We start from the raw sequence: 14641 nt of genomic DNA, 5'->3' as shown, positions 1-14641 counted from the left end.
GGAAGACACCAATATTGTGGACACGAGCAATTTGGTTTGGTAGAGTAGAAAACCAAGAGGTTAGGAAATGATGCATTTGTTATGTCAATGAGACAGCTAAGTGGAGATGTCCAGTAGGAAGTTGGACATGAGAGTCTGGAGCTCCGGGAAAGGTTGAAACTGCAGATAAAATCTGCAAGTACTCAGAATACAGGTGGTATTTTATGCCATAAGCTTAGTTGTAAATACATGTACAGGGGAGAAAGGGAGCAAACCAACATTTAAGACTCATCAAGGGAATTCAGCAGAAGAGAATGAGAAGTCATGGCCAAGGATTTAGGAGAAAAGCCAGGAGTGTAAGAAAGTAAGTAAGGTATGGAACAAATGCTGGGTTGCTAAAATTAAAATTACATAGAACTGAATTTGACAATGAGGAAAACCCTAGGTTTCTTGATAGGTGCTATATCCCTATAGGGATAAAGGGCTGACTGGAGGTAGTTTTAAAAGAGAACAGGAAGAGAGGGGGAATCTGTGTGCACAAACAACTCTTTTGAGATGTCTGACTATAAATAGAACCACAGACACTGAGGAATGTCTCTTGTTTTTGCTTTTGCCATGATGCAGTTTATCTGAGAAATAGGTACTGCTTGCACCCTGCTCCCTGTACATTTTGCACCCTGTACATTTTGGAGTACAAAGCTGTGCTAATTTTTGCCTTGACCTGTTGACAGCCCTCTTTATTCCTCAATGCCAGACTGCCTTCTGTTCACTTCCATCAGTGCTGCTCCAACTACAGCACTGCTGCACCCCATAGCTGATTCTAATCCCTTCCCAACAGTGCAGCTGCCATTTTTCATTGGCATTGCCTCTGCCCTTTTTGATTCTTTTCTTCTGCTTTTCTTTTCCCCAGTTTTTCTTCTCTTGCTGCTTCTTATACTTTTTAATGTCCGAGCAATAAAACTGACCTTTCAGGTGTAACATTGGCAACAAAGAGGATGATTTCTCTTGCACAGCCTAACCCAAGCACAGTACATAGGAAAGAGTGTGGTCTCTGAAACTATGGCCCTTTTCACCTGTTGTGTACTTTCTGAGGATCTAAGGATTGGTTCATTCCTCAAAGATTTAAAGATCTTCTGGAAGTCTGAGGCTTCCTTTAGGCTGTTTCCAGCTGATGATAATACTAGTGAATACTTTGAGGTTTCATTCAGACAACTGAAAATGCCTAAGAGGCAGAAACCCTTAACAAACTTGCTTATGTTATTCAATCACCAGATGGGCTCTGGCAGTGTGAGAGATGCTTGTAGAGATGGATGCAGATACTCCCTTCATGGAGCATATACTGGTGTAGTAGGAAAAAGCATATTGGCACATCATAGTGCAGTAAATGCTGTCATAAAGAAATTCAGAATGCTATGAAAGCACAGAGAAAAAACAACTTGTTCATATTTGGGCGTCACAGAAACGTCACTGCAAAAGAGCTGTTAAGATTGTGAGTTAGCCAGACTGGGGTGTTAGAGAGAACATGTGTAAAGGCCAGAAGCAAAGGAGGACACAGCATATTTGGGGATGCTCACAAAAAATAAGCAAGGTTAAATATGTGTGTGTGTGTGTGTGTGTGTGTGTGTGTGTGTGAGAGAGAGAGAGAGAGAGAGAGAGAGAGAGAGAGAGAGAGAGAGTGTTACTCAAGGACGATCAGTTGTAAGGGTGGAGAGATGGGCAGGACAGGCCGTAAGATATGGTAAAGAATATGAACCAAATCCTGGGAAATGTACTAAACAGATAGTTAGTTTTCCCTGGGGAGTGGGCATGGAGAGAGCTGGAGGGACTTCACTTTATCACTTTAAATACTCTCATGTTAGATGTTTATTTTTCCAATGGCACTTATTACTTTTGTAGTCTGAGATTTTAAGTTAAAACAAGTTTTAAAAGATTATTCCACTGCACCATGAAGAGCAGACTATAAGCACAAGACCAGAGGCAGAAAAGCAGTTAGGCAGCTGTGACAATAATTAGGTGGCCTGAATTAGAGTGAAGATAGTAGCTACAGGAAGTAAAACATAATTATAAAGTGAAATGGAAAGATCTTGGAGGAGTGTGGGGAGAGAGAGGAATTAATCATGGCCACTAGATTTCTGACATGGCAAATGGATGGGTGGCATATGGTGGTGTTTTTCATTAAATTAGGGAAAACAGCCAGGCACCAGTGGCTCACGCCTGTCATCCTACTCAGGAGGCAGAGATAAGAAGAATAGCAGCTCGAAGCCAGACTGGGGAAAGAGATCACAACACCCTATCTTGAGAATACCCAACACAAAAAAGGACTGGTGAAGTGGCTCATGGGGTAGAGTGTGACGCCCTGAATTCAAACCCCAGAACTGCCAAGAAAAAATTAGGAAAAATAAGGCATGACACAAGTTTGGGGGTAGAAATGATCAAAATGATTTGATCAAACTGAGCTTGAAGTACGCAGGTGATATTCATATGGAATTCACAGTTAATTTTAGAAGTTTAAATCTACAATTGGGGAAAAAAATCTGAATTGTAGACAGAAATATGGAAAGTTTTAGCATTATATATGGTAATTTAAGTAGTATGGCAGGATGAGGTTGCCCAGGTAAATATAGAGAGCAAAAAAGAAAAGGCTAGAACAGAAAGTAGATGAAAAGCAATACTGAAAACTGAATTTCTCAAAAGGACCTGTGGCCTAGCTGAATCGTCATCTCCTGAGGAATTTGACAAAATGTAGAATCCTTAGCTCTACCATCAACCTATCAGATCAGACACTCTCAGTAACCTGATGATTTGTATTTTAAGCAGGAACCCTAGATTATTTTTATGTAACGTAAAGTTTGAAAACCACTGATCTAGAAGATAAGTGGACTAGGGATGGGAGATTAAGGAACTGAGTTTCACTCTCCCCCAAAGAAAATTGAAAATCTCACGTCATTGTAGCCAACAGAAAAGAAGATATCCATCAACGCACAGTAGGTTGGTAGAAAGTGAGCAGTCAATAAATAATTAGCAAAATTACTTAAAGTTATAATTTACCTCTGTATATCGCCAACCTCTTCTTACTACTCCACAGTATAGACAAAGTTAATATCTAGATAATTTACAACAGTGGACAATGTGGAAGAAAATGGACTGAATAGAGAATCACCCTGATGTCAGGTCAAAGGCAAATGGCAAAGGTTTAGTGGGTGCTTAGCAAGTTGGTATGTAACCACTAAGACATCTCTGGTCTACGCAAATCCCTTAAGTGAATAAACATAGAAACAGTGTTCTATGACAAAAAGATGGCTTCCTTTTAGAAAGGTGCTAAAATAAGGCTGTTTCAGAGTGCCATATGGATGCACTTTCTCAGATTAATCAAATACTTAACATCAGACCAAAATTAAACAACTCATCCATTTATAAACTATTAAAGACCAGTGATAAGAGATGTAGCCTCTATGTCAACTAAATCTGATAGTTCTTCTTTGGGTCATAGTTGCTCAAACACTTATGAAAAAGTCCTTTGCCAAGATTGATGCTTTCTAAAAAAACTTTTTTGTTGTGATTAAAAAGTTCTGTACTCCTAAAACATTTGCCTGACTGAATGACTTATTTGTGACCCTTCCTGTTTCCTCACCTACTCCCATTCTGAACTTATCATAAAATATTTGGCAAAGACAGAGCAATCTAGAAGAAGACATTTACTATGTTATTTCCTTCATTTGTTGGGGTTATGAGGAAAAAAAAAATACACCTCAAACTTACCAAGTACAAAATGCTCACTTGCATACTATACAGTAATACATTTTTACTTCCTGCTATCACTAACTGCCACTCATTAGCTGGGTGACTTTGGACAATGTTCCAGTGAACTGTAGCATGTATTTAAGAATTCTATCCAAACCTAAAACTCTATGATTCTAACATTAAAGGAAAGGGACAAAGTGGCCAAGAAAACAAATGTTACAATGTTATGAGAGTTAATGACTCTCTCTACTTAAATTTTTAGATTTTCATTTCTGAAAAGAACACCAGAGGCAATGAACCCATTGCTAGAAGTTCTTGATTCAATAAGCCTGCAACTAACAAACTGGTAACATTTTAAGAGCTCTTCTGTTAACTGATAATTCAAAACGTGGAACATCAGTTTTCCACAGAAATGAGATGATATATAGTGACCAGGTTCTTAAGTAACTCCCAAACATTTGTTTAACCTTTAATGAAATGTGTCAAGGCATATTTGGTGAAAAAAAAAAATAGATGTTGCAACACTAGTGCTTAAGCAAAAAGAACATCAAAATTAAACAACAAAAATATTTATCTTGAAACTTATTCTTCACAAAGTCAATGGAAAGATGCACTGGCCTGATTACAGTGTAGATCCTCCTCCTAACTAGATTATAACAGCATACTCCTCAAGGTTATGGACCCCAGCCAGGCGTCTGTGGCTCCCGCCTGTAATCCTAACTAGCTACTCAGGAAGCAGAAATCAGGAGGATCGAGGTTCAAATCCAGCCAAGGTAAATAGTTCGTGAGACCCTATCTCGAAAAAAACCCATCACAAAAAAGGGCTGGTGGAGTGGCTCAAGGTGTACGCCCTGAGTTCAAATCCCAGTACTGCAAAAAAAAAAAAAAAGGCTATGGACCCCAATTTAAGAACCTGTGCTTAAATGAAATGAGACGGCCTCCCCAGTTTCCAGGTACAGGGTACAACAGGGGGCTCAGAGGAATGCCAATGCCCAAAGCTGGGAGAATAGCATGGAATTGGAGAGGGACTTTTTCTTAGCCTTCCTCTGGGAAAGAAACATAGCAACTGAACTTAGCAGTTTTCTTCACATTCCCGTTCCAGCATCCCTTGGACCACACTCCTGGGAATTAAGTGGCAGTTCAGGAACACTTACTCTAAAAACCTGGTAAGGTTATGTGTCATAGGTGAGGCAGGAATTATGGAAAGAAACAATTCCCTGATCTGCCATGACAAGTACTGGACACCTGCTGCTCCCAGCAGCCCTACCTTTGACTGGGAAGAGTCTGCCTATAGGTATGCAGGATCTACTAAAACCCCATTCCAAGTCACCTAAATATGCAGGGTTTCTAGCACCATGTATATTTACAAGTCTGCGGTACAGAACTGGTTTGCTAAGGCTTGGTATGAAAACCAAATGAATATTCACATCCCCTGGTAAAGATTCCTTGCTGTACCTGTAACTTTAACCGTAACATGGAAAATGTCCATTTAAATCTATACTTTGGGCAATTTAGATTAATTCATAAGTACTTCTCCAGATGAACAGGTTTAAATACTACAGTTTCAACTAAGAGTGACATTTAACACTCTACTTTTGTAAGATTTGCTATTTCAGTTTTTTCTTAGCCCCTTCCCTGGTATTAGATCACTTTAAACTGAAATCATATTTTTGCTCTCAGTTAGGTAATATAACCAAGAACAAGCAGAAGTGATTAACTTTCCTTTTTTGTTGGTGGTAATGGGTTTTGAACTTAGGGCTTCACACTTGCTAGGCAGGCACTCTACCACTTGGGCCACTCCAGTAGCCCTTTTTTTGAGTTGGTTATTTTTGAGATAGGATCTCAAAAACTATTTGCCCCAGCTGCTTCTAACCAAAATCCTCCTGATCTCTACCTCCTGAAGCAGCAGGAATTTGATGTGTCGCTTAGGACACAGCATATATATATACTAAGTAAGATTTTAGTTGTTTCTGAACGTATGGATAGTTCTACCCAGGTCCATATACTAATAGTATCTTTCAATTCCTTAAATACATCCAAATGTGATAACTGATTACAATTTAAACTGAGTTTAGATTCTGTTTGTATTCAAATTATTGCCAGGAAAGGATGAATGAGTAATGTGCCCTTATCATATTTTCCACTCATTTTATCTGAATGTGCTGCTTTTTCCTCAGATTAAATCCAACTTCCCCTCTCCAGCTTCTTGTTACTCTGTAGACAGCAGCTTTATTTCTTCTGATATAAAATTTCATGGCTGCCTGAACTTAACACTGTAAAGGCTAAGTATTGGAAGATTCCATGAAAACTATCATTAAAAGATAATGAAGAAAGAAATCTTGCTGTCTTAAGCCTAACTACTTACTGCAGGGGTAACCTGGCAGAGATCCAAAAGATTCCTCCACTTTTCCCTCCTTCTCTGAGGCAAGTTACAAATAACCTCTGTTTCCCTACTAGGACATATGTACATCCAGTGTAAAGAAGAAAGAATTTGTTAAAGAACAAAACCAAATCAGATTTTACTTTCTCATTGCAATTCTGAGCACATAAATAATACATTTCTGCCAGTGTTCACTTTTCAGATGGGTTACTTTCTCAGCTGAGTGGCAGGACACCAAAATGGAAAGGAGAAGTCAATGTCATAGAGTATAAATAGCTGTGGCCAAAAACAATATAGCAAAAGAGCCAATAGGAAAAGGGCTCCCCCAATTGCAGCAGAAGTGACTTAATTTCAGACTCTCTTCATGAAGGCCTGGGGGAAAAATCACCATCAGAAAGCAAAAGAAGGGTGGAAGCAACCAAGACTGAAATAAGATTTCCAATCTTTTAAGTGTGTCAAGAAGACAGACTTACAGGGTCTCTGGACACACATATATTTTAAGCCTCAGTTTTTATGGCCATGAAAAAAGAAATCTAATATGATCTAATAGGATATCGATATCTAATGGGATATCTAACAGGATACTGATATAATGACGTGTATGGTGTAATTAAAACACATGGGCTGATTTTAAAATTGTATTTAACACTTATTATTATAAAACTTGCCATCACCTGGCAAATCTAAATCTCACTTTACACAAAAGTAAACCTTGCAATGTGTTCCTATCACCACTCACTACAGTTAACCCAAAGGACCAGTAATTTTCCTAGACACTGGTTAAAAACTTTTGAGATGAGAGTACTTCAATTGCAGGGCCCCACACTACACTCTCTGGGCATTTCCATATCGTTCTCAAGTGCTGGAAGTCATTAAGTTTACCAAGATTTTATGACAGAACACATTCAGGCATCGGCAGCCTAAGCCGAATGCAGGCATCATAAAGTTATATAAGAAAGGCAGTCTCTCCTCTGAGGATACAAGAATCCAGCAAATCGCATATCCTGCATGGAGGGCTGGGTCACAGGAACTAGGTAAAGAAACAATGCAAAGAACTCCGGGAAATAAGGGCAGTTACTGCTGAAAAGATGCAAGGCCACCAGAGGCATCTTCAAGCATTCCTTGGGAAGGAGAGAGAGTGTGTGTTTCTAATGGGCCCCTGCTGACCTGGGTAACGACACAAGCTAAACGCAGCACATCCTGAAACAAATTCCCCCATGTGGGAGAAGTGAACGGGGAAGCAGCCTTAAGTGGTCTACTTACTGACTGACTAGAGGTGCCCTAGCTGTCACCGCCCTGGGACTCGCGCACACCCCGGCGCTGCCACCTGCTTTCTGCTTCCTCGGGGAGGGGCGGTGGCGCGTGGGCCCAAAGGCACGGCTAATTAATATGTGATTTCTTTAAGCCCCAAGCACGAGAAATGGTCCCCATGGTCCGTCTCTCCCACCGCTGCGCGACTCTTCCTCGGCGCGCGGCCCCAGGGATGGAAGGCTGAGAACTTCCAGGCGGCGGAGGGGAAGACCAGGACTCAAGCGGGGAGGGGGCGGCGCCAGGTCGCAGAGCAGGTATCCTCAAGGCCGTGACCGTGGGAAGGAAAACTGAGGGGCGGGATCGCACGGAGGCAAACGGGAGCCCAGCCGGGAAATCCACCCCCGGGGCGACGGCGGGCGGGCGGGCGAGCGAAGAGAGGCACTCTGGCCGCTACCTGCTGTTGGATCTTCCCGTCCTCTGTGACGACCCAATGCGTGGTGGCGAAGGCCCCTCGAGCCGCCACACTCAGCAAGGCGGAAAGACTGAGAAACCAGCCTGGGCCGGAGCAAGCCAGCAGCTGGAGCCGGCCGCGGACCCCTATCGCCGCCGCCATCTTGCCCCCCCCACCCGCCGGGCCGCTCACACCGGAAGCGGAAGTGGCTCGCCGCTGTCCGCCATCTTGGTGAGGTCGGCGCTGAAAGAGGAGGAGTTGGGAAGGCGCTGCCGGCCGACTACCCGCTTCCTCAGCCTCGCTTTGGGCCGCGGGGAAGCGCGGTCTCAGGCGGCTATCCTAGCTGCGCCTCAAGAGTGGAAACCGCTTTTTGGGTTATTTTCCTACAGCTAGGTGTTACGATCTCCAAGCGTGGGAACCACAGAGAGAGAGAATCAGTAGACGAAGCGAGAGGACTCAGGGTGATTTTATTTTTAAAATAAATGTTTATCTTACAATTTTTTCTAGTAGTGTAAAGTAGCAAATGTATGCTTTTGAAGTACCCAAGAGGGGTGCTACTTGGAGAAGGCTCAGAACGGCGAGGCCGTTTGGCCAGGGCAGCCGCACGTGCCTGGTGGCCCCCGAGGTGGGCAGCACAGGTCTAAGCTGGAGGTTGAGCTGCGGTAATGAGCAGCACTGACCTCACCTGGGTGCTTCTTACAAATACGCACATTCCCAGCTTTTGTCCCTCTCCCTCTGCTAAAGCTGAATCCACTGCGCTTTAGCAGAGATCTGGGAGCGCATATTAAAGTTTGAGAGCCACTGGGTTTCCTGACTTCTAGCTAGTTATGTCATTTTAGGTATTTCAGGGCAGCCTACTAACTTTTGTGTTTCATTTTGTATTTAGGTTTGTGAGGCTTTTGGTTTTCTTTTTGGGCAAAGGAGGATGAGAATATGGCCTGACCACTTCCTTACTAAGTATTTGCAGGAAAACAAAAAAAAAAATAGCCAAGTGATGAACCATCACTTCATGCTGTGGCGGATGTGTAGAGGAGATAGCAACCAATCGTGAAAAAAGGCTTGGTACAAAGGTCAGGCAAGATAAACAGGAAGTATATAAAGGTGAAGTTGGTGACAGGTTGTAAGAGTTTCTTGTATGTCATGCTGAGTTTAAGCATAGACATTGGAGTATTACAAAGTTTTAAAGTAGAGAAATGGCAAGTGACGGAATTCCTTTTGTTTTCAGCATCTTATTTTTAGCTACAGAGGTCTATGAGTTGTGTATAAAGTTACTAAATGATCATTATCATCTAACATCTGTATGTGTGTGTGGTGCTATGGATTAAACCCAGGGCCTTGTGCACACTAGGCAAGCCCTGTACCATGAGCTACATCCCTAGCCCATCATATAACATGTCTTTAATGTTTAATAGGGTCCTGCAGGTGCCACAGTTCCTATTAATCTTCTGAGTTTGCTGGGTTTAAGCTAGTTAAGTAACTTGGCCAAGATCATATTGCAAGAAAGTGGTGGAGGAGCTCAGATTTGGATTCAGAGCTACCTGATGGCAAGCACTTTGAGAGAACCCCTAAATCACACGTTTTGGCTATCAGCAATTTCTTTTACACCAGTTAACCTTTAAAGAGACAGAATCATAGTTTTTATCACTTTAACATATCACGTACTTCTGTTTTTCCAAGATGATAGCCCTTGTCTTTTGAGATCCCTTGTTAGTTTTCTATTGCTTTGTATTAAATTGCTACAAATTTAACACACGCTGTTTCCTAGTTTCTGTAAGTGTAGTATGGCATGGCTGGATTCTCTGCTGAGAGTCTCACAGGACTCATATCAGGGCTGTACCCTGAGGCTTGAGGTCCTCTTCCAAGCGCATTCTTCAGCTTCCTGGCAGAATTCAGTTTTTGCTACTGTAGGACAGAGATCTTGGTTTTCTTGCTGGCTGCAGACTGTGGCCATTAATGCCAAGGCCACCCACTATTTCCTGCTCAGTGGCACTTAAGTAACAGTTACTGTTAAGGCAAATAGGAGAATGTCTCCATTGCTTGCATCTCTGACTTCCTCCATCTCTAGGCCAGATTTAAAGAGCTCATGTGATTAGATTATCTGCCTGGATAATCTCCCTTTTGATTACCCCCAAATCAACTGATTAGTAACCTTGATGTCTGCAGGACTGGAGGTATGGCTCAGTGGTAGAGCACCTGCTCAGCAAGCCAAGGTCCTGAGTTCAACCCACAGTACTGCCAAAAAAAAAAAAGTGCAAAAATTCCTTTGTCCATGTATAATCACAGGAGTGATAACGTTCACATTTTCTCCACAATTAAGTCCAAGTCTTATTAAGGTATAATAGACAAACAAAAATTATATATAGTTATAGTGTGAAATGTGATGTTTGTGTGTGTGTGCATAGTGATTTTATGGGGCAAGGTTCAATGGGGTCATCTTAGAATGCTGCCTACCACAGATCCTGACTGCCAAATACCATTTCTGTAGTCTTGAACTGTTGTATCATACACTAACACTTAGAAGTGCTTTTGTTCACCCTGTTTCCTCTTTCCTCCTACTTCTGTTCATACCTGTCGTTTAAGGTACAGCTCAAATCCCAGCCTATAAAAATGTCTGTCACCTTGTTTGTCTCCTCTGAATTTGTAGCACTAATATGACAAGTAATACCATGCTACTTAGTAATACTATTTTATAAAATTTGAACACCTGAACTCTCAATTCTTGCAAAGGTTCTTAGGTCTGGGCCAGTATCAGTGAGACAGAACACTAACAGAATAAGTCAGGGAAAGGGAATTATTCATATATAAGCAGCAAGGATATACAAAAGTCCATGAAACACTGTGAGTTGGTCCAAGCCTCAGGATGGAAGCAGACGGAGGTCTCCACATTGTACCACATCTGAGGGACTACAAAAGCATTCTGCTCTGGGTTTTATACCCTGGGTACAACTGGTACCACTGAGTCCAAGCATTGCAGAACATAACTGCTCTAGAAAGAATAAGGACACAGCCCAGGTTATGGGCATTTTGTTCCTTACCTCAGGATATTGCATTCTTGATATATTCTGCTTGAGGATGGCAGACAAGGGGAGAGAGCTGGGTTGGCCTAGGCCATCCAGGGGCCAGTCCTATAATTCTTTGCTCACTTACCTAGATCATTAGCTAAGGGCAGGAAGCATTGCCTATGCTAATATGTTTTAATCTTCCATACAGCTTCCATATTTTTCCTCATGGTTTCCTCTTTCCTCATGCTTCCTTTTCGTACCTATCATTTAAGGTACAACCCAAATCCCAGCCTATAAAAATATCACCTTGTCTGTCTCTGAATTCTGTAGCACTACAATGACAAGTTATACCATATTTAGTTTGTTGACTTTTTTTTTCAATTCCCCCTAAAGGTAGCTTTTTTGTTGTTTTTTGTTTGTTTGTTTTTCCTATGAAACAGGGTCTCGCTGTGTGGCCTAGGCTAGTCTTGAACTTGTGATCCTCCTGCCTCAGCCTCCTGAATGCTGGGATTACAGGTGTGCTGGGATTATCCTCCCACCCCCATAAATCAGAGAATTCTTAAAGCTGGGAATTAGACATTGATAAAATGATCTTTCCTTTGGTAAGGGCTTACCTTACTTGAATGTTGCAGTGGTATCTCTAAACTGTTTATTCCTTAGATATGGAGGTAATTTTTTTTTTCCTTTTGGTAGTGCCGAAGTTTGAACTCAGGGCCTCAGGCTTCCTGGCAGGACATTCTACCTTGAGCCGTACCATCGACCCTCTGTTTATTCCTTAGAGAAAATACTTAAAGATATAAATATCCCCCAAACTCTGTTTAAATTCTGTCAACTGATCATATTTTATTTCACAGTAAACCAACCTAAATCTTTGTGGCTTAAATTTTAAGCTTGAAAACATGATCTATAGATCGTTGGGTAGTTCTTTTGCTCCTTTAAATGTTGGCTGGGGTCACTTACAAGGTTGCATTTAGCTAGGGCTATGGGTAAAATGTTCCAAAATGGCTCCACTCATGTGTCTCACATGTGTTAGCTGGATAGCTAAACTGGGTGGGGAGGCTGGGTCTCTCACGTAAGGTAGTTACATAGGTGTATTACAGGATAGCTCAGGGTACTGAAAGTGGAAGCTGCCAGGATACCTGAGGGTCAGGCCCTAAACTGGCAAAACATCACTTCTGCTTTCTTTCAGTCAAACAAAGTAATATAGCTAAGTCAGATTCAAGGCAGCATGGAAATAAGACTCATCTTGGGACAGCAAGCCCAAGCAGTAATGGAAGGAATTACTGGCAGTCTAAGACATACAGTTAAATCCTAAGCAATTTTAAGTTGGTGTGTGTGGGGGTAACAGGGTGGATTTAGGAGGGATCTGGTTATGGAAAATCTATACATGTGTTTTGCCCCAGCAGCATCAAGAAAGGGAAGAGGATTTTCGGAAGGGAGGTAGAGATACCTAAGTGTATTAATTTCATTTAGAAATAGTTTGTAAAATAGATCAGTCTGAAGCATGAGAACTACTATAGAGGAGACCAAGTGTCCAGTGAGTCCAGAATTCTGACTCACAATGACAGCAAGGTTGTCCTGAGGATGGCATGATGGTCATCCTTAAAACAATTTTGATTTATACTGACCAGCCATTAATTTATCCAAAGGCCCTGCAGCTGTTATTACACTTAGGAAGACAGTCTCTGTAATAACTGCTGTGGCTAATCTGTAAGTAGCTAAAGATTATATCCAATCTCAATCCCTGTTTTTTTTTCCCCCCTCATATATACTTGATTAAATATACTGATTTTATAAAATTCAAATTCACTCTATCTAAACCCTTCATGAGTTTGTGTTTTTTTTTTTTTTAATCACTTGACAGGACTTTAGTTTTCCCTCATAGGAGTACCAATTCCTCATTTTTTATTTGCCTCTCTATTCCTTTACTACTTATATACACCAGAATTGTATGTATTATTCGAGCTACACTTTGTCTCCCATCGTTTCTAGTATTAACTGTATTTTCTTTCTTTTTGGTGATACTGGGGTTTGAACTAAGGTCCTACACCTTGAGCCACTCCACCAGTCCTTTTTTTGTGATGGGCTTTTTTGAGATAGGTTCTCCTGAGCTATTTGTCTGGGCTGGCTTCTGACTATGACACTCCTATCTCTGCCTCCTGAGTAGGTAGGATTACAGGTGTGAGCCACCTATGCTTATGCTCAGTTCAGCCCTTTGATGACCAGTTTTCTCGGATCTTGCTTGTGGCTTTAAGGAATAAATCTGTAACTTCCAGGAATAAAGCCATCATTATTTAAGTTTTTCCTGATACACTAGATTTCATTAGTTTGTCTTAGTTTCTATCAAACTTATTTGAATGAAATCTCACTGCTCTTGTTTTTCTGCCCACCCGGCCCTGATGTGAGGTCTTTCTCTAATTTCTAAGATGGAGACAGGAGAGCTGAAAGCTGAGGGAGCACAGAGGTACTGACTAACCTGATAGGAAAGGATTCCCAGGCAGAGTGAAACCTAGTTTGACCTGAAGGATGAATCTTAGCTAGATGAATTATATTCCACACCTCTCCCCAAAAATCAAAATGAGCATGGTGTTTTTTGAGTTATTGAGTGCAATTTTGGGAATTTAGGCATTCTGGAGTAGCGATTAGGAACTCAAGAACTTTGAGATAGCTCATTCTCTAGCACAGCCTGGCATTGTTAAAAGCTAAGCATCTCATGGATTCTGTTCATTTCAAGTACTTTTTCCTTGAGGTCTTTAAAGAGATGGCTCAATGTCATCATGCAGGTCTCAGCTCAAAGTAATTCCTGAGGCTTTTTCTGGCCATTTTTTCTATGCTCACTCTTTATAACACATTAGAATGCTGTGTCCTCACAGCACTTACTACTCTGACGTTGGCTTGTCAACTTTGCATAATAAAATGTAAACTCGTTTGCCTGTCTTCATCAACTATGTCACCAGCCCCAAACAGTGCCATCAACTTGACTATGTACAAAGTGTTATTCTAAATATTGAGACTGTAAGTGAACAAAATGCTAAAATCATTACTGTTGTGGCATTTTAGCCACATTATATTCTAGCAGGGGGAGAACAGAATAAACAATAAAGTTGGTGGATACTACAGAGAACATACAGTAGGGTGAGTGGGATCTGGAGTCTTGGTGCTGAAAGGGGCATTATAACATTAAGTAAGATACTTCTGAGGGCCTTAAAGAGATGGAAAATATGTGGATATAAGGATGAGTGGCTAAAGGGGATAGGCAGTGCAAAGGCTCTAATTCAGGAGGGTATCTTGGCTGATCTGTATGAAGCTAACTGGCTGGGTCAATGTAATCAACAGGCAGAATAGCAGCCAATGTCAGAAATTAAAAACATTGGTAGTATTTTTTATTCTGATTCTGAAATGGGGACTCACTGAACAGCTTCAAGTAGAAGAGTAGATGTCTCTTTGCTGTTGTGTTTAGAACTGATTGTGTAGATTAGGAGATTATGCAACCCTAGGCAAGAAATAATGGAGGTAAAATTTGGCAGTTTTCAGTATGTAGATAGTGTTTAAGCCATATGACTGGCTCAGCTTCCCAAGTGCTGGGATTACAAGTGTGCTCCACTGTGTCTGACTGATGTTTAACAAAAAGAATCAAATCTTTTTTTTTTCCCCAAGAGATATTAGCTTATAAAAATCAAATCAGATAATTTGCAAGACTGTATCAAGACTAAATTCCTTGAAGGCAGAGCACCGTCTGGTCCATCCTTGTATTTTTTCCAGGGTCTAACACACTGCTTGGTACATAAAAAGTGGTCAATCAATGTTAATAAGTAATCAAGAATCTGAAGTTATAAC

The 14641-nt window shown here is 41.3% G+C and overlaps 1 protein-coding gene across 7 annotated transcripts in view; it reads right to left on the bottom strand.

Moving 5' to 3' along the window:
- Ttc17 (tetratricopeptide repeat domain 17) overlaps window positions 1-7995 on the bottom strand; it is a 123470-nt gene extending 115475 nt beyond the window's left edge. For 6 of the 7 annotated variants that reach the window (XM_020162345.2, XM_020162347.2, XM_074044639.1 and 3 more), the window contains exon 1: window positions 7806-7995. In XM_020162345.2, the coding sequence (XP_020017934.1) occupies window positions 7806-7964 (159 nt within the window). In that variant the 5' untranslated portion in view covers window positions 7965-7995. The remainder of the gene's footprint in view (window positions 1-7805) is intronic. The other variant, XM_020162350.2, reaches the window with a different exon arrangement.
- Window positions 7996-14641: the final 6646 nt, after the last annotated feature.

The sequence above is a fragment of the Castor canadensis genome, chromosome 1 (assembly GCF_047511655.1).
Source record: "Castor canadensis chromosome 1, mCasCan1.hap1v2, whole genome shotgun sequence".
NCBI lineage: Eukaryota > Metazoa > Chordata > Mammalia > Rodentia > Castoridae > Castor > Castor canadensis.
Note: the sequence above shows the minus strand (reverse complement) of the source record. Positions and strands in the feature narration are given on the sequence as shown.